The sequence below is a fragment of the Microcaecilia unicolor genome, chromosome 7 (assembly GCF_901765095.1).
Source record: "Microcaecilia unicolor chromosome 7, aMicUni1.1, whole genome shotgun sequence".
NCBI classification, from domain to species: domain Eukaryota; kingdom Metazoa; phylum Chordata; class Amphibia; order Gymnophiona; family Siphonopidae; genus Microcaecilia; species Microcaecilia unicolor.
Genome location: NC_044037.1, coordinates 13,065,635 through 13,085,535, shown reverse-complemented (window position 1 = coordinate 13,085,535; position 19,901 = coordinate 13,065,635). Strand labels below are relative to the sequence as shown.

The 19,901-nt window shown below is 44.7% G+C and overlaps 1 protein-coding gene across 1 annotated transcript in view; it reads right to left on the bottom strand.

Moving 5' to 3' along the window:
* Positions 1 to 19,901, bottom strand: part of CHIC1 (cysteine rich hydrophobic domain 1) — a 36,206-nt gene that overhangs the window by 3,037 nt on the left and 13,268 nt on the right. The window contains exons 2-5 of the mRNA XM_030210424.1: positions 18,159 to 18,213; positions 10,017 to 10,172; positions 1,003 to 1,059; positions 693 to 752 (exon numbers count right to left, since the gene is read on the bottom strand). Coding sequence (XP_030066284.1) covers positions 693 to 752; positions 1,003 to 1,059; positions 10,017 to 10,172; positions 18,159 to 18,213 — 328 coding nt within the window. The remainder of the gene's footprint in view (positions 1 to 692; positions 753 to 1,002; positions 1,060 to 10,016; positions 10,173 to 18,158; positions 18,214 to 19,901) is intronic.

Here is a 19,901-nt window from a genome sequence, read left to right as displayed (position 1 = left end):
AATCAGCACAGGTATTTATTCACATATAGAGGGGGAGGTAAAGTTTCAGCCTCTGATTTTACTGGTTAGTTGTTTAGGTAAAATCCCTGTGAATTTGCCACCATTACTTGTGAGAAGAGATGAGTATTATTTAGAGCAGACCCATCAAACATATAAACGGCAAGTGACCGACTCATCTGCATCTGTCCCGCCCTCGCGTCAAGACGTGATGAGGTCAGAGGGCGGAACAGAGAGGGAAACAGAGTCAGACTCACTGTCGGACGCTGCCGCCTGGAAACGAACATCGCGCGCACCAACCTCCCCCCCATCCCTGCCACAGCTCCCGCCCTCCTCCGCATCGGGCCTCCTGCACTGACCCGACAGCGCCTCTCACCTCCGTGTGCACACGGAGGTGAGAGGCGCTGTCAGGTCATTGCAGGGGGCCCGGCACAGAGGGCGGAGGAAGCGGCGGCGAGGAGGGTAGCTGGAAATCTCGCCCGTTTTTACGGGCTTAATGGCTAGTGTGAACATATTCCTCAAATGCTACTGTCCAGTTCAGACAAAACAGTGAAAATTTGGTACAACATTATCTCCACCCCCCCCCCCACCCCCCAAACTGAGACGCCAGAAACATTACTTTAATAATACTCAAATGTAGCAGGGTTTAGTGCTGGCCAGCTGCTCAAAAGCACAATTAGAAAAGTGATACTTACATACTCCATCATATTGCTAGTTTCACATTTTCTTTTACTCAACTTCCAGTGCAAACCAAGCTGAGGAAGTACATTAAACATTCCAGGGTTAATTTATGCTATCCACAAAATTCATGTCACTAATTCTCCCCATCTCTCGTAAATGGTGAACACTACAAGAATTTGGAACCTGCTGTTTTTAAAATGTGGGGTTGCAGGAAACCTATACCATAATGCTCTATTTTCCAACACCCATTTACAGCCAAAGCATTCACATTTACCGAACAAATTAAATAGGATTATATTAAAAAAAAAAAAAAAGAAGTCTTACCTTGTGGTATAATCTGTTATTTTCCCATTCTAACAGCTTCTGAATTGATCTTCTAGTCTGAGAAAGAAAGTCGAAGACTTAATGTAGCTTCTATCAGGATCACAAGCAGATCTGTCTGCATGCACATACTTCCTACTTACAGTTGGCCAAAAACAAAATGAAAACTAAGAATAAGACCAGAAGAGGATGCACTCAATTAAAAAACAAGCCCTTCATATCTTGGATATTCTATAGCAATTAGCAAAGGATTACAAAACCAGAAGAAGGTGTAATTTTTTTAATCCTTATTTTCCAAAAAGTGTATAGACCCATCTTTCCGCCTCTTGGCAACCCACCTAAATAGCAGGTGCCAACTATACAGGTGCCTTTAACATACACACATTACACCTGCACATTTTCAGCAGTACACTTTGCACACAATGTAGGATAATGAATGTTACTCTAAAGCAGTATGACCAACTGGATTTCTGAAATCATTGCAACGCCTCCTTTCTTACTTCAGTTGCTTCCTTTTATTCATAGGTTTCTTCTTTGCGGTCTAAATATATTTTAGCTGCACTTTCCTAGAATAAAACAGTCTACCTGATATTCTAAATGATTTAAGCGGACAGGAGAGGCTCCTGTTTGCTTAAATCGCTTTGAGCTGACCAACCCCCACTATACAGAAGCACTAAACCACTGAATATCGTTTCTGACCGCCCATGTTAAAAGTGAGCAGGTCAGGGGAGGTACAGGTGGTTATGCAGGTGCTGGCAATATTCAGTGCTGGGACCCACACAGTTAACCTGGCTCAACTTAGGAAGCACTGAAATACTGACCAGGACCCGAATAACTGTGAAAACCTCCAAGCCCCCTCTGGACCACAGAAAGAAGCCCCTCCTCCCGTTCCCCCTTCGACCTGGCTGCCGTGAGAGGTTGTGGCAGCCATTTTCAGGATGTTGCTGGCAGGGACAGGATCGAGGGGGGTTTGCTCAGAGGAGGACCTGGGGGAGCCTATCGAGACTTCAGGGGTTGGGGAGCCATTTGGGGAGGGGGAATGTAAGGAGGGGCCTCTATCTGCAGGCCACAGGGGGCTCGGAGAGCATCACGAACAGTTTTCACAGTTATGCAAGTCCTAGATTATGTTCAGTCATAGCCCACATAACTATCTTATGCGGGCCCCAGCTGAATATTGCCCAAGACTCGCATAAGCTCTGGCGGCAAGGGTACTTAAAATTATCTCTGAATATTCAGTGCTGGGGTCTGCACATGGCCTAGCATTGACTATCTGGGGGTATACAGCCGGCCACCGTCAGCATTTAAAAAAAAAAAAAAAAAACGTTGACCACCACTGGCTGAATATCACCCAGTGTGTTGTTATTATTGCAACAAATATCTATAAATTTCCTTTCCTTCTCTTCCATCGTTCATACTGCATTACTGTTTCACATACATCAACGAGACATTACTTTCGGGCCAGCAGAACTCCCAACAATGTTCCGACTTACTTCGGCTGATCATTTATTTGTGTTTGATTGAGGTGGCCCAGGTGGATGTGCATGGGATGGATTTGCACAATGAAGGCAGTGCATGCAGATCTGTTTCATGCATCTTCTTTGGGGGGGGGGGGGTGTCTCGAGGACTGGGTTGAGAACCCCTGGCATAGAGGAATGGAAATCTATACAGAATGGCAAGTACAACCCCAAACAAAGGCATAGAGGAGAAGTAACCTGCATGAAGCGGCAGGTACAACTCTAGGCACCTTAATAGACTAAATGGACCATACTGCCATCATTTACTATGTTACTATACTGTATCGTGATTGTGTGCATTCCCTGGAATACACATCCTATATAATAATTTGCACCTCCGTCTGGATGCCTGGGTTTGTAACACACTTCCCATTGGTCCGCCCTGGGGATGACATGACAGAGCGGACCAATGGGAAGTGAGAGGGGAGGGAAGCCAGCACCAGCCACCGGAGGTCTGCACAGAATCCCCCCCCCCCCCCCCCCCGAGTTCACGACGACCTGGGAAGGGAAGCCAGCACCAGTTCCATGCCCCCCTGCCACCCTCTCTCCCTCCTTCCACTCCCGTCCGAGTTCCACACCCCCTCCCTCTCCTCTGGAGGTCTGCACAGAATCCCCTCTCCCCCGAATTCACGACGACCTGGGAAGGGAAGCCAGCACCAGTTCCATACCTCCCTCCCTCCTTCCACTCCCGTCCGAGTTCCACACCCCTCCTCTCCTCTGAGTTCCCACGCCTCCCTCCCTCTCTCTCTGTGCCCTCAGAGTGGAAGGATGTGTGCGGCTGGCCCTCCCCTTCGTAAGTGCCGGCTGTTATTTAAAACTTTTTACTCCGTGCTCTGCCGGCAACAGTGAAGTCGAGCAGGCATGGCGCTTCACACTGCCTTCGCTTGTTTCAGCTCTGCCTCTGGTCGTGCCCTTCCGCAAACAGGAAATGAGGGCGGGACCAGAGTGCCGTGCCTGCTCGACTTCACTGTTGCTGGCGGATCACGAGGTAAGAAGTTTTAAATAACAGCCGACGCTTACCAAGGGGAGGGCCAACCGCACACATCCTGCTCCCACTCGGAGGGCACAGAGAGGGAAGGAGGCTCGGGGATGTGGAACTCGGAGGGCCGGGGAGGAGAGGGAGGGGGAGGGGTGCTTGGAACTCGGAGGAAGGGAGGGAGGCAGATAGGGGGGCATGGAACTCTGAGGACAGAGAGAGAGAGAGGGAGGGAGGGAGGGAGGGGGGCCCTGGAACCTTGCTAGCACCCGCTTCATTTCTGTTGGAAATGGGCCTCTTTTACTACTAAGAATACTAATGAGCTCATTGCATGAGGTTTTCTGTGGCTGAAGCCACGGAAAACCCCTTTGTGGATTACTAGCTACATAAAATGTTTGCTTTAGACTGGCTAGAACTACAGAATGACATGGGTTGTGCTCCATCCACACCCCATCCCCACAGGTTCTGTCTCCATCCCCATCCCGTCCCTGCAGGTTTGGTCTCCGTCCCTGCCTCATCCCTGCGGGCTCTGTCCTCATCTGCAGGAGCCTTGAACACTTATAATTTTATATTTATTTTTTAATTAAAGCATAAAAAGGAACAATATGCTGTGCAACTGTTGTTTATAAATCACAAATAGAAAATAATAATAGCAAGCAACTAAAATAACCCTCCCACCACCACCCTCTACCCTTTCATCATAGCTCACTTATACTACCACAAGAAATTCTAATCCACCCTGTTAAAATGTCCAGGGTTACAAAATACAACCCATTCTGTATGCCCTAGTGGGGGAGAAATATGCCCTGTTATGATTTTTTTAATCTGTGGATAAGTCATCAACAATCTCAGGAATCAGTCTAGTTCTCCTGTCTTCCACAGTCCTTCCTGCAATAGAAGATGTCTTCTCAGAAGATGTGCTGGTAGCAGGAAGCTACAGGATCCCTCATGCAAATTTTGCCAGTTGTGGCCAGCATGTTTGCTTGTTTTTCCCCCCCAAAAATCAAAATATCTTCTATAATCATTCAAACATAAATAACAGTCAACTTCATTAACAGGCTTCAAAGTAGAAAATGACACAGGGACGTTTGTACCCGTTCCCATGGGCTCTGTCCTCATCCCCACAAGCTCTGTCCCCGTCCCCGTGGTTACTGCAGATCCCCGTCCCCGTGTCATTCTCTAGCTAGAACCAGTCTAAAGCAAACATTAATAGGATGGTAAGCTTTATGCATCTGGCCCTGAACTGAAGCTAACAAAAAACAAACAGAGAGAGACTGGTTTGAGGGAGCAGTCAAGGAGAATGCTACATGGAACAGTTTCTTAGTGGGATTATCACAAGTTGTAATTAAGGTACGTGGTAACGTGAACAAGGACGGGGCTGGAGCCTACTAAGACAAAGCCACACAGTGGTTGCAGACAAAGGAAAATAACATTTAAAAAGATGTAAGTCAGGGGCTCTGTTCTATTCACAGGAAGGAGAAAAAGGCAACATAAAACTAATATTTAATAGGGAACTTGATATACCACCTTTCTTAGGGGAAAATCAAATTAATGCACATAACTAAGAGGAACCATGAAAAGGAAAAAAAAAAACTACAACCATCACAGGAGAGGACAAGGGGGGGGGGGGGGGGGGGGGGGGGGGAGAGGAGTGCTGCCATGCGGAAGGACTGAGCACCAAGCAGACAACCTACCAGTGGGCGTGGAAGGCTCAGGAAAACAATTAGGTCTTCAAGGCAGACCTAAATTTCAAATAAGACTGCTCAGCTCTGAGTTCAGGGGAAGCTTGTCCCAAAAGGAGGGAGTCCGACAGAAAAAGGCCGAGTGTCGTGTGGGTTCTAGACAAGAGCAATCCGTAATGCAAAAATGTCCTCAGATGGCCAGCTCCTGCAGGGCCACTGTGTATCCGACTGTCTTTCAGCACACTTTACTTGTCCCTGGCCTGGTTCCACAAGTACTCAGGTCAATATACAAAATCTGCAAAGTTCCAAGTGAGGCTTGGCCTACCTGAATGTAAGCAAGTCCCATATAGGCGGTGGAGGCATATGCCATGGGGCATCGCTGTTTCCTTAATTTGACTGTTCCCCTAGTTTTTATACTTCCTAGTTCCTGCTCTTCTGGCTTCACCCCTCCCATGTCACATCCCCCTCTGGGTGGGACCATGGATCTTAAGGCTGTTTTGACACTGTGAGGAAGTATCCTTAAGTTGAAGGGCGGCATCCTACAGACTCCCTCACAAGGTAGAATACATAAGCTTGTTTTATGCAGTTGGGATAATCTTTGATGTTCTTTAGAGAAGGCATGGGATATTAGAGTTCTTAACCTTCCTCCACACACATTGTTAGGCTATTTGTATGGTAAAATTATGCCTTACCTGATAATTTTCTTTCCTTTAGTCGCAGCAGATGAATCCAGAAACTGGTGGGCTGTATCCGTCTACCAGCAGGTGGAGATAAAGAAACTGAACTAAAGGGAGTTGTATTAGACAGCCAGCTCCTCCATCAGTTAGCATATGTCTCATCACAAAGCAGAAGTTAATAAAAAAAACAAAAAAAACATGGACACTGAAACCCTTCTTCACAAACCCAGAGCCGCAAAACAGCAGTCTGAACGACCAATAAATGGCACAGCATGTGAACTTCCAATTGATATCTTCTTTAGTATTTTTTTTTTGTACAGAAGCACTGAACCTGAAAGAGACTGTGTACAAAATTCCTGGGCACCAGCCAGCGCCCATGAAAAATACGCGGCTGAAATCAGAGTGGAATCCTGGATTCATCTGCTGTGACTAAAGGAAAGAAAATGATCAGGTAAGGCATAATTCTACCTCTTTAGCCTCTGCAGCAGATGAATACAGAAACTGGTGGGATGTACCAAAGCAATCTCTAAATAGGGTGGGAAGCTGCCTCTCCCCAAGACAAAACTGCTGCTCCAAGGTGAGCGTCCTCCCGCGCAGACACATCTATTCTGTAATGCTTTGAAAAGATATGTAACAAAATCCAAGTAGCCACCTGACAAATCTCATCCAATGGAAGAACACCCGTTTCTGTCCAAGAAGTTGCCTAGGCCCAAGTAGAATGGGCACGTAGCCCCTCTGGCAGAGCTCGCCCAGGTCCTATGTACACCGACGCAATGGCCTCTTTGAGCCAGCGCAGAATAGTCGGCTTTGACGTAACGTTGCCCCATCGTGAATCATAAAGGATCACAAAGAGATGATCCGAGCACCGAAATTCATTGGAGAACTGCAAATACCACAGAAGAACTCTCCGAACGTCCAGCAATTGAAGAGTCGCAAAATCCGTAGGGTAGTAGTCCTTCCGAAACAAAGGAGAAAGAGAATCTGATTAAGATGGAATGCTGAAACAACCTTTGGAAGAAAAGATGGTACTGTATGCAAGGTGATGCCATCCTCCGAAAATTGCAGAAAGGGATCCCGACACAACAAAGCCTGACTCTCCGAGACACTCCGGGCCGGCGCCATGGCCACCAAGAACACCGCTTTTAGGGTAACATCTTTATCCGACGCCTTGCGCAACAGTTCGAAGGGCGCCACTAGCATTCTCAAGACCTCAACATGGCTACAGAACTTTAAAAGATGATAATCTTAAGGAGGTAATTTTAGAAACTTCTACAAGTGTGATTAGGGGCATTCAGATGTGTTGGATGGATACATTTGCAAATAGTGATGTCTGAAAGTCCCATAATGATTTCTAATGAATCATATCTGATCCATGTGATTTAAATTGTCCTATTATGCCTTTTATTCTATAACTCAGGGCCAGATGCACTAAACTTAACAAGCAAGTAGTAAACCCTGGCATGCACTAAACGCCATTTCCCGATCACGGTAGCAGCTAACGAAAACGGAATGCAAATCATTATAATGAGCTGCAGTACCATTGCAAGGCTATTATAATGATATGCACTAACGTTTACCGATTCCCCTTACGGTGGACGTCTCTGTCGAGCACTGCTTTCTTTTTTCCCTTCCGACACCCCCCCCCCCACCCGAGGTCGCCGCCGCCGCTCCCCCCTGCATTGAAAGAGCTTTCCGCAGCCCCGCCCCCCCCAGGTTGCAGCCGCTGCTCCCTCCTCTCTTGAAATGACAGCTTCCCCGCCATCCTCTGTAATCCCATGGCCCCCCCCCCCCCCGAGGTCGTCGCCGCCACCGCTCCCCTCCGTCTACTACCGGGCCCTCACAGTGCCTCTCAGCCCCGTGTGAAGGCGCTGCACCGGCCGCAGCAGGCAACAGCTGATCGCTTGGCTTCGGGACTTCCCTTCTTTCCTCCTTGGCCCACTCTCGTCTGACGTAAGTTACCTAGGTAAGTTACTTACGTCAGACAAGGGCGGGCCAAGGAGGAAAGAAGGGAAGTCCCAAAGCCAAGCGATCAGCTGTTGCATGCTGCGGCCGGTGCAGCGCCTTCACATGGGGGTGAGAGGCGCTGTGAGGGCCCGGTGGTAGACGGAGGGGGGGCGGGTGGAGGCGGCAGCGGTGACCTTGGGGGGGGGGGGGGGGCGGAGCCATGGGGTTGCAGAGGATGGCAGGAAAGCTGTCATTTCAAGAGAGGGGGGAGCAGCGGCGGCGACTATAAAGGATATCCATAGGCACGTCGCCTTTTTTTTTTTTTTTTTTTGACGTCCTTGGCATGCGCAGAGCAGCCAGCATAACGCTTGGCTGCTCTGCACATGCTCTACTGGCCGATTCTCCGACCGTTTTACGAGGGATTAGAGAATGCAAGTGAGCTGCAACGAGCAGCTCATTTGCATTCCCTTTTTTTGATGCATTGCCGTTCCCTACCAATTCGCTATGGAAGTCGGTAGGGAATGGCTCTAACGATGACTTTAGTGCATCTGGCTCTCAGAATTCTAGTAAAAATATTATAATCAATATTTAATAACAAAATAGGTCTACAATTGCTAGCTAATAAGGAGTCCTTCCCTTCCTTAGGTATTACTGTGATTAATGCCTCAGGTGATATCTTTTTAATAGACTAACAGAATATGCAAGCAAAAAGCATTTCAGAGTTATAGTGGTTTTCCAGATCAGTGCTAAATAAAAGGATGATATTTGTCTATATAAGTAAAATGAATTGGTTTATTTAGCACTTAGCCTTCCAAAGTTCCATAGGTTTCTATAGAACTTTGGAAGGCTAAGTGCTTTGAAAATATGCCTCATAGGGTTGTCCAACCTTTGTACTTGAGGGCCACAATTCAGTTGGGTTTTCAGGATTTCCCCAATGAACATGCATGAGGTCTATTTGCATGTGATGCCTCCATTGTATGCAAATAGCTCTCATGCATATTCATTGGGGAAATCCTGACCTGGCAAGGGCTGAGGTTGGACACCCTTTGTCTACAAGCCTTGGAAACAAATGGGTGGGTCAGTGGCAATGCTGTGAGTGGACATGTGAAAGGTCAGGGTTCCATTTCCAAGTCAATCAAGAGATGGGAATGATGTCGCATCACTGCACCTACTAGCTGGACTCAGTCTGCATACATACCAAGTTCCACAGAAAACCATAGTTTGTGGCCTCTAGCGCCTGCTAAGGACTTTTACTGTAACGGGTGGGCGAGGTGGATGGAACGAGCAGAGTTATGAAACAAGGGAACTTCCTCTCACCCAAGTAGTTTCAGAAGAAGGTTCACAATATCAGAGCCCAAAAGAGGCGGGTTTGGATAGAGCTGGAGGACCAAACCAGGAGGAAGAAAAAAAAAAAAAAAACCGCAAATATTGATGTGGCAATCCAATCTACTTCTGTGGTTACACATTGTTCTTTGCATATTTATGGCCCATTTTGGACTCTCTCACCTTTCCTTTTTGTTTCTTTGTTTTTTTAATCTAATCAATATCTGTTTTCATTGTACTTGCATCCCCTCTGATCTGGCCACAGCCTTTGAGTGCATTTTCCCTTCCCTTCTCCCTCAGATTCTTCTGCCCTCTTTACTGTCATTGTACTTGTTTTCTCAGTTCATTGTAAGCCGCTTTGAGGCTGCTTTAAGAGGTATAAAGCGGGGTATAAATGTTCATAAATAAATAAATAAATATTTTGCACCGACCTGATGAAGAGACTATGGGGCTCATTTTCAAAGCACTTAGCCTTCCAAAGTTCCATAGAAACCTATGGAACTTTGGAAGGCTAAGTGCTTTGAAAATATGCCTCCCAGAGCTCTTAAAAGTTAATTATACATGTATTGTTAGTCCAGTAAAAAGGTTATCACCTCTAATTGTTACTGCACCTTGGATGCGTAGAAATAACACTACAATCAAGTTACGTTAATCAAAAGATATAACATAACTTGTTCCAAGAATGCTTGAATAAATATTAACCACCAATCATGAAACACACTACTTAGCAAATTACACAGCTGTGAAACTTGTTCCATGATTTCTGTTAATCAGTTTAAGGGAAAGGTTTTAATAAATGAAGGGTTTTGTTACTTCATTCTTTACACATCTGCACAGCTTCATAACATTAGCAGCAGTTGTAAATCACCTGCCGTCGTAAAACTATACAATTTGTACTTACTCTTTTGTTTAGACAAACAACAGGCCACAGGCTGCAGCCCAACGTGCAGCAGCAACACAAGCAGCCGCAGAGTAACCATTTTACATTGACTGGGAGATTCTTTTTCAGACATGCATTCACGCGGCCAATACTGGTCTTAAACTCTTCTGGAGCGACCTGAAACAATGGAGAACAGACTTTACTGGTCTGCACTAAGTATTCTCAGCACAATGAATACATGGGTAATACCACAGAAGAATTACTAGAGACAATGCACTACTTCAGCTAAACTGGAAAACAAACAAGGACAAGCTGTAAGTTTTATACAAGGAATATCATGAATTTGGCTGTGTTAAATTTACAGTGTTATTTATTATTTTCTAACACAGAAACCCACCTATTTTTAGCCAGTCTAAGTCTTATTCCTAGATCTATGAAATCTGCTGCAACACCTTTTTAAAGGCCTCCCTCCTTTTTTGTTTATTCTAAGATATGTTTATCTAATTTGACAGGGGCAGCGATGAAATTGTAGGCAGAGTCAAAAACCCTGGCTGTTTCATACTGGCTATGTCATCATATTACAATTACATCAATCAAATTTCATTCCATGTGAGAAATAGTGTGGCTGACATGCTAGATCACTCAAAGCCAATAAACAAATAAGGCAATACCTTTTTTTTTTTAAATTGGACTTCAATCCATTTTTTGACTAGCTTTTGGGAGCTAACACTAGGAGTGGCCTAGTGGTTAGGGTGGTGGACTTTGGTCCTGGGGATCTGAGGAACTGAGTTCGATTCCCGGCACAGGCAGCTCCTTGTGACTCTGGGCAAGTCACTTAACCCTCCATTGCCCCATGTAAGCCGCATTGAGTCTGCCATGAGTGGGAAAGCGCGGGGTACAAATGTCACAGAAATAAAATAGATACTATTGGAGATTTTACATGGAATGTTGCTATTCCACTAGCAACATTCCATGTAGAAGGCTGCGCAGGCTTCTGTTTCTGTGAGTCTGACGTCCTGCACGTACGTGCAGGACGTCAGACTCACAGAAGCAGAAGCCTGCGCGGCCACATTGGTGATCTGCAAGGGCCGACTTCTACGTGGAATGTTGCTAGTGGAATAGCAACATTCCATGTAGAATCTCAAATAGTAGCAACAGTGGAGGAGTGGCCTAGTGGTTAGGGTGGTGGACTTTGGTACTGGGGAACTGAGTTCGATTCCCACTTCAGGCACAGGCAGCTCCTTGTGACTCTGGGCAAGTCACTTAATCCTCCATTGCCCCATGTAAGCCGCATTGAGCCTGCCATGAGTGGGAAAGCGCGGGGTACAAATGTAATTAAAAAAAAAAAAAACACCTGTTCAAGAAGTTTAACTCCCAAAAACTAGTCAAGAAATGGATTAAGCTAGTTGAATAAAAAGGTATCGCCTTATACTTTTCTGTTTAACTTTATTTCTGCACATTTCATAGGAGGTAATAAATATGGCCAATAACAGGAGATTAAGGGAATCTCCAGTACAATTGTTAACTGATAAAAGAGAAATTATGTCTTACTTGATAATATTTTCTTTAGTCAGTGACTCTGTTCTGAATCAATACGCGTTTTCCCTTCCTACTAGCAGTGAGATCACCAGTATAAGCAGAGGTGATCCCTGGAACAATTCAGTATGCATCCGCCCAAGCAGATGAACAGTTTCGCTGAATAAAGAAAATAAAATTATCAGGTAAGACAGTTTCTCCTTTCTTAGCATCAGCTTCACTGTTCTGAACCAATGGAATGTAGCAAAGTAGATTTATTGGGCAGAAGAAGACAAGCCCCCCGCCCCCCAAAAAAATGACAGCTCTGCGAAAAACCACTCAATCCTCCGCCCAGGAAGCAGCCTGAGTCCCAGTAGAGTGGGCTTTGAGCCCCTGAGGCACTGGACAATTCTTGCTGGTGTAAGTGCACTCAATAGCTGTCTTAATCCACCTCGCAATGGAGGCCTTCGTCTCCTTGAGGTACTTGAGCAGCGTCCTCCGGACATCCAGCTTGTGCAGCCTCCAGCCTTCTAATGATGATCGCTGCGCCACCCTGAAGGGCAAACAAACCTCCCAATTCACAATGAAGAGGCATCACCTTTGGAAGCAAGGATGGTACCGTGTACAAGGACACAGAACCCTCAGAGAACAAAAGATAGGGATCCTGAAATGACACAGCCTGCAATTCAGATACCCTCCTAACAGAGGTAATTGGCCACCAAAAACATTGTCTTGAGGGAGAGATCCTTGCTGGAAGCTAAGCGCAGGAACTAAAACAGAGCCCTGGACAGTGTCCGGACCATATGATTGAATTCCCAAGAAGGAAAGGACAAAGGGAGAGGGAGTGTGCAGATGAACCACCCATTTCAGAAACTGAGCTATCTAAGCAAAGCCAGAAAGATGCCTTTCCCTCCAGGGAGCTCAAGGCCTGCCCCTGTTCCAGAACCTGCTATAGAAAACCCAAAGTATCAGAAACCCGAGCCCTCCGGGAAGACAGGGACCATTCCCCGCACCAGGATTCAAACACATGGCAGACCTCAACATAAGCCTGGGATGTAGAGGACTTCCTGGAGTGAAGTAGGGTAGAAAGTAGTGCGGAAGAAAGCCTGCACTTCTCTAATTGTCATCTCTCAGTGGCCAAAAGGGATCTAAATCCTCCATCTCTACCAGCCCTCGCTGGAGAAAACCCTAACCCCAGGGTAGTGGAAACAGGTTCTCCACCAGCAGACGCCAGAGATCTGTATACCAAGGTCTGCAAGGCCAATTTGACACCACCAGCAAGACCAAACGAGGATGATGTGCAATCCTGTGCAACAAGCAGCCAATGAGAGGCTATGGAGGAAGACGGGGGGGGGGGGGGGGGTCCACTACCAGTCAAGGCTGTGAAAGGACCGGTCGCTCCAAGCGAATGAAAAGCATTCTGCCTTCACACCGAACTGAAGAGCCCCCCCCCACCCCCAAGAGATCCACAAGGAGCTGGAAAGCCTGAAGCTCCAGCTCCCATTCTCTCGGATCCAGGAGAGAGCGATTGAGAAAGTGCACTTACACACTGTCTTTGCCCACAATATGGACCACTGAGAGAGCCTGCAGATATGTCTCTGCCCCCGACAGAGGTTGTCTCCAGGGGCACCAACAGACTCCTGGTTCCACCCTGCTTGTTGATATACGCCATCACCATGGCATTGTCTGACTTTACTCTGACCACTTTCCCTTCCAAGAGCAGCTGAAACTCCTGCAGAGCCAGACAGACTGCCTGGGTCCCCAAGCAGTTGATGGACCAGGACGCCTCCTGGCTTGACCAGATGCCCTATGCCACACGCCCAAGACAGTGAGCTCCTGAACCAAGGAGTCTCACATCCATGGTGGCTAGCTGAGGAGGATCAAAAGGTTCACTGGCTAGATAGATTTTCGCCCTAGGAGTGAGAAAGAAAGAACTTTGGATGTTCTGAGAGCCCGGCGCCTGTTGTGGCAAATGCATGTGAGGGTTCTGGGAGATCACACAACTAGTGCAACTGTGTCCGGACTTTCTCTGCCCATACCTCCGGAAGAAAAACCTCCCTACCACATGGCAGACACATGTTGGCCTGCCTGACTGCCATGGCATATCTTGGCACAGGGCTCCAGCATCTCTGCTGTCCCCGACTCTCTGGGTGCACCTAGAGGGAAATTCCCTACTTACTACTTTACAATAGCATTATCCTTGACCAAGGGCATGAAGCTAGCTAGGCCAATTGAATTTTTTTTTTGTATATGTGTTGCTGAAGTGAGCACTTTTGGAAAGCCTAGGAGCTGCAGGGGGAGTCTGAGGGGAGTATACCCAAACAGGGTGAACAGGCAAGAGAGGTGGGGGAATGGAGACCCAAACCCCTCAGGCAAGGCCATGCAGGACCAAGCCAAAGCCTCACACAGTGGCACTGACCATTAGGCTCAACCGCACTGAGTGGCCGTGGCCAGCACAGTGGGGAGCTAGGCCAGGGACAAGAGCACCGTCACCACCACCTACCACCTGCTGAAGGTAGAGAAAAATACTGGATTGTTCTAGGGAGCATCTCTACTTATGCTAGTGATGTCACTGGCACAATTCAGTTTTCTCTACCTCCACCTCCTGGTAGGAAGGAATAACACCCATTGGTTCAGAACAGTGGAGCTGACACAAGAAAAGTAAGATTAAGAGTAAACCATCTATTACCAGTACAAGGGCTCAGTGTGGGCCTTTGGAGCACCACAATCAAGTAATTTAATTTCCTTGCAGGATGATGACTCTCTTCAGTTTTCTAGGTCTTTAAATCTCTTGGAAGGAACTCTACCACTCTGCCCTGGGAGGGGGGGGTGGGTGTACAAATACTTAGCCCATGTATTCTTTGGAAGGGGATAGGGCTGTCCCCTCGACTACAACTAATCCATCTAGGGACAAGGTCCCCTAGAATGGAAGGCTGCCTCTTCTTGAGGTGACTGCTCAGCCATTACCATCGGACTCCTCCGGCTCTGAGAACAGAATGGCTGGGAAGGAAGTGTCCTTAATGGATATTTAGAAATCATGACCAATATGGATGCCTTATTAGGCTTTTTTTTGAAAAACATTAGTATTGTTTCTCAGTAGACTGTGGATAAGCTAAAAGAACATTATCAAAAGTTTGGTTTGATGGAAAACTCAGCTCTCTAGATTAGTGACTCAGGTGCAAACCCTTAAGGTTACTGAAACTTCTAGTCTTAATAACAGCTTAGAACTTCACCATCAAAGAGTTTACGGAAAATCTGGTTAGATCAAATAAATTTGTTCTGTTTTTGTTTAAAAATTTTCCTAAGACTCATCATAGGAAATTACTTAAATATTTTCAGAAGGTACAAATATTCCTCAAAACTATTGGAATTTCCACATTATATAATAGTTCCTCTAGGAAACTAGTGAAAAAGTGGCGTGGAAGGGGAACTGGATGTGTTGAAACCAACAGATAGCCTTGAACTGTTTGCATTTTTAGAATCATCCTCTGATATCCCTACAAATTTCCCTTCTGAAAGTGACTAAAATTAAGGTGTTTGAATCATATTTTCATAAACGAATAAATACCCCCTTTCATGAGCTCAAACTCTATTTCTACAACTGGAACCCAGCATTCTGAATCGGGGGGGGGGGGGGGGGATATTTTTTTCTTTAAATTTCTTACAAGTGCTTGATCTATTTTCATGGGAGACTCATAGGAGCCCACTCTGTGAGCGCACTGGGTACTGAGCACCCCCAATATTGAGCAACCTCTTTGCAGTATCCAGATAGGGGAAATTTGTGTTGCGTTTAGCATCTTGAATCATTTGGAAGAGTTGGCACCTATGATGGGAGTTGATATATTCTTCTGGACACTATTCAAATTGGAGGATTTTCTTAAAGCGCAAAATGTTTCATTTGATCATAATTTGCAGAGATATTGTTTGGGAAGAATGATAACATATGAATAATGAATCATTTGGGGGTTTTCTTGTGTTTTGTTGGAAGAAAAAGATTCTGTCCTTGTGTTTCTTTTGGATTTTTCTTTCCTTTGTTTTTCACTCTCCATAAAGCAGACTGTATGTAAAATATCTAAGTTTTGTATTTTGTTTAAATTCTTTAAAAAGCAGGTACTAATTTGTGCGCGTCAATCCTCCAACAAGATTTTTTAATTTACGTTTTGTTAGGTTTGCAAGACACAGAATGAACATACATTCTGATGCATTCAAATCCGGAATGCTTTAGGAAACTTTGGGATCAAACAATGTAGTTACTTGAAGAGTTTTTGTTTGTGTCTTCAAAAGAAAGGAAGATAAGAATACAGCTTCTGGCTGCACAGTCCACATTGTAAAGAAGACATTTCCTTCAGGCTTCTTCCACTCCTTTTTAAACATCTTTAAAGGGGGTTGTAATATTTTACAACAGGATGCAAGAGACACTGCAAATAGAGGAAAAGCCTGAGCAAAGCCCAGCAGGCTGGATCTGCCTCCTTCAATCATCATGATCAAGACCTAATCAATCACTTGTCATGTTAGATCACAATACAGGAGGGTGCACTTTATGGCCTATACTTTCCTCCACTGCAGGCTAATCTCTCCATAGGACCTTTTTTTTATTTTTTTATTTAAAGCTCAGGGCAGGAAGCCATGGTGTTTTTTTCTTAATGTTCAGTGTCTCTCATCTGCTCACCTGGAGCAGTCTGGGGTAATGTACCATATATCACAAGGTAACTTTCCCCAGTATAAACTATTGCAAAAGATAAGAAAAATAGCTATTTTTTTCTGTCCCAATATTACAAGATGCATTTTGCAGTATTAAACAACAACTGAAAATTCAGATGCACTATAAACTTAAAATAGCCCCTACCAGAATCAGGTTATACTACTGACCTTATTCCTTGTATAGGAATATGACGACTCTTGAGAGTTAAAAATAAAACACACAGAACTCAAAGATGTTCTGAAGTCAATCCAATAATTCAGTGCACAGATGAGCCACTCATTACTCTTTCTCCAATCAATATTTTCTGAAAACTTGTTTTGATTTTAGGTTAAAAAGGTTTATTAATTTTTAGCACATAGCAACAAAGCAGACAGCCAACAGGAGAATATAAGAAAATCATGAGGAATAACACTTGAAAAGTAAGGAGGGAGCTTGATTCTTCCGACTCTCTACCATGAGGATACAATATACACCTATCCTCAAAGTCCTATCCTCCCCTCCTTCCATTCCCCCCCAGGTGAAATTGGTGGTGTCCAAACATATACAGTCGTACAGATGGTAATTACAAATTCAGTTTGTTAAGAATAAGACTATGTAATTGGGGTGGTAAGTATTGAATATATGGGCCCCAAATTGCCCAAAAGTAATTTTTTTTGTTTGGCTGTCAAACAGGCATCATGTGATTCCATCACCATTAATTTGTGACAAAAAAGCTTTTTCACTGGCAAAAAGTCCAATGTTGTAGGATGAATATCTTACCAATAACACTAGCTTTATAAAACAATAAATGCAGTGGGCCACAGTGTTCCAATTTACTGAACATGATCGCCAGCGGTGACATAGTACAATGGTCTTCCCCAAAAGGTGCTCCAAAAATGTTGAATTTATTCCAGAATCTTTGTACCAATGAGCAATGCCAAAATGCACAAGGCAGAGTATTATCACCGAAACACCGCAATTCAGAGTGGAGAAATTACACAACCAGCATAAAATGCTTGTTTCAGAGAAAAACAGCTTCCAGTTAGTATGCGAAATTGGCATTCCCGGTAAGTGGCAGTGTGAAACCTGGTTGGAATTTGAGTTACGGCAACATGCAAATCCAACCCTTTTAATCGAACCCCCAATTCAATATTCCATTTGGCTGCAATACGATCATAGTGCTGTGGAGGGGCTACTTTCTCAATTTGTAGAGGTCTGACACTGATACCTGCGGGTTCCCAGATGGAGCAAAGAAACTGTCCAACTTATCCAAGAGCCCCTTAGAACATGAACTCCTCAAAAGGGCCTTAATACAGTGGGAAACTTGTAAATATGCATAATGGGCCAAAATTCTATACATGGCGCATAAAAAATCCATGTGGAACTAAGCATATTCTATACGATTTAGGTGCAATGTATAGAATACACTCAGTTGATACCATAGCGCCTAAATCTATGCACACGGATTTACACCAACGTGGAAATTTTGGAACGCCCACAAAACGCCCATAAACATGCCCCTTTTAAGCTACACGTGTTTATTTTGAACTGCACGCATTGTAATTTACGCCGATTTTCAGCACATCGCCAGCTAAGTTTGGTGGCCATATTTGGCCACATGAATACCAGGCCTATCTTTGACCAGTTTAAATTTAACTGGCCATTGCTGAATATCTGCTTGTCCGGTTAGGTTTGAATCGTCCAAAAATAAACCAGATATTCAATGCCGGTCACTGGAAACAGCCCATCACTGAATACCTGGGGTCAGCGCTGACAGCGGGAGTTAGCCCAGTTAACTTCTGTGGTCTGAATATCAGGCCCAATGAATTATTTCTTGTGTCTGGAACAAACTGTCTAGAACAGCAGTTAGGTGGTACACAAGTTTATCTAACTGAACCTTGCAGAATTTCACATTCATTGAAAGTCTTTTTCTGCATTTAGAAAAAAACTGGTGTAAATTTGCTTACCTTCCCTGTCAGAACAGAAGGAAATTCAGGGTCAAACTTGTTGCTCAAGCCAAACCTTAAAAAATAAAAGCAAATGGTCAAATTTTATCCAACATTTTATTTCACTATTATGGCAGTATGTGTGTGAAAAATGACACATACAATTCCCATGTTAGCTTTATATTTTCTATATATCAATATTTCAATAGACAACAGGCCGCAAATTCCATAAATTCAACTAGGGGTGTTATGCAGGCTAATGTAGTGTTTTAAAGCTCAGATTCATTATTAAAATATCTTGTATTAAGGCAGCAAATAAAACAGAAATCTGCGTTTCCTCCTGCAACTCCTTCATTCAATCTAACCAACTCATCTTGGCGCACACACAAAGGTAAAAATCACACAACATGCCAGTCATATGCGTCTATACCCCTGTCCAATATTCCTGAATTTTCAGACAAGCCCATATACAATGTGTCCAAGTACCCTTACAGGCTCATTTTCAAAGCACTTAGCCTCCCAAAGTTCCATAGAAACCTATGGAACTTAGCCTCCCAAAGTGCTTTGAAAATATGCCTCTATTAATGTCCCCACATTTCTTGCAAGCACCATCAGTAACAATGTAATTCTCGAAGTTGGCCAATTCCCACCAATTTCCTCCGTTCACCCCCCCCCCTTCTGAAAATCTTCCAGTCCATAATTCACATCAATTTCCTCCCTCCATTTATCCATCGTATGACTAAAAGGAGACTTACCCACCCCTAATCGCAAGCCCTCATTTTAATGGCCAGTAAAGGCCATCTCTCCTCAAAGTCATCTTCCTCAAGACTATCCTTATAGTATTTGCAGATATGGATACCGATTCCGATCTGATAAAGCATATTTCCATTTTAAGACAGCAAAATCCATTATTCGAGCTTCCTCATCCTCCAACACGAGCCTAAAGCCTTTACAATGCCAGAGCTTAAAAGCTGTACTCTGCATACCTGGAGAAAAATCCCCATTCTCCAACAACGGCAAATATCAAGAGCAATGCCGAATAAATCCCGCTCATTTGCGGGCCAACCCTCATCCCCAGCATACTGATTTCACCAAGATGAGATGGACTGATTGGGGCAATGAACTCATTTTAGCATGTAAAATATAAGATAAAGCCAAGGGAGCACCAACACACCACATAAATCATTGCTATCAAAAACCCAAATCTGAATCAGAACACAGATTACATGCTATCTTGTAGGAATGCAAGTCTGGCAAGCAGATGCCCCATTTGTCAAGCAAAACTTGCAAGGCCTGCAACAGATTAATCCAATGAGTTAATTGTTTAGGAGTTAATATAACATCTGAATCACGTACAACCACTTTGATAAACACTGCACTAAACATTAGGCTACTCCAAATGAGTCTGGGCTTTATTGGCCAGGGATGTTTCCCTTTCATTGGGTGGGGGACACCTTAAAACATTTAGGCCTTAATATTGCTTGCCACTTGTCTTGTTTGTGTTCTGAGGAATTACAAAGCCTAAATGTTTTAAGGTGTCCACTGCCCAACAAAAGGAAAAAATCCCCGGACAAGCCCAAATTAATTTGGAGTAGCCTAATGTTTAGTGTAGTGGCCTGAGAACCTGGGGAACTGGGTTTGATTCCCACTGCAGCTCCTTGTGACTCTGGGCAAGTCACTTAACCCTCTATTGCTCCAGGAAGTACCTGTGTATAATATGTAAACCGCTTTGATTATAACCCCAGAAAGGCAGTATATTAAATG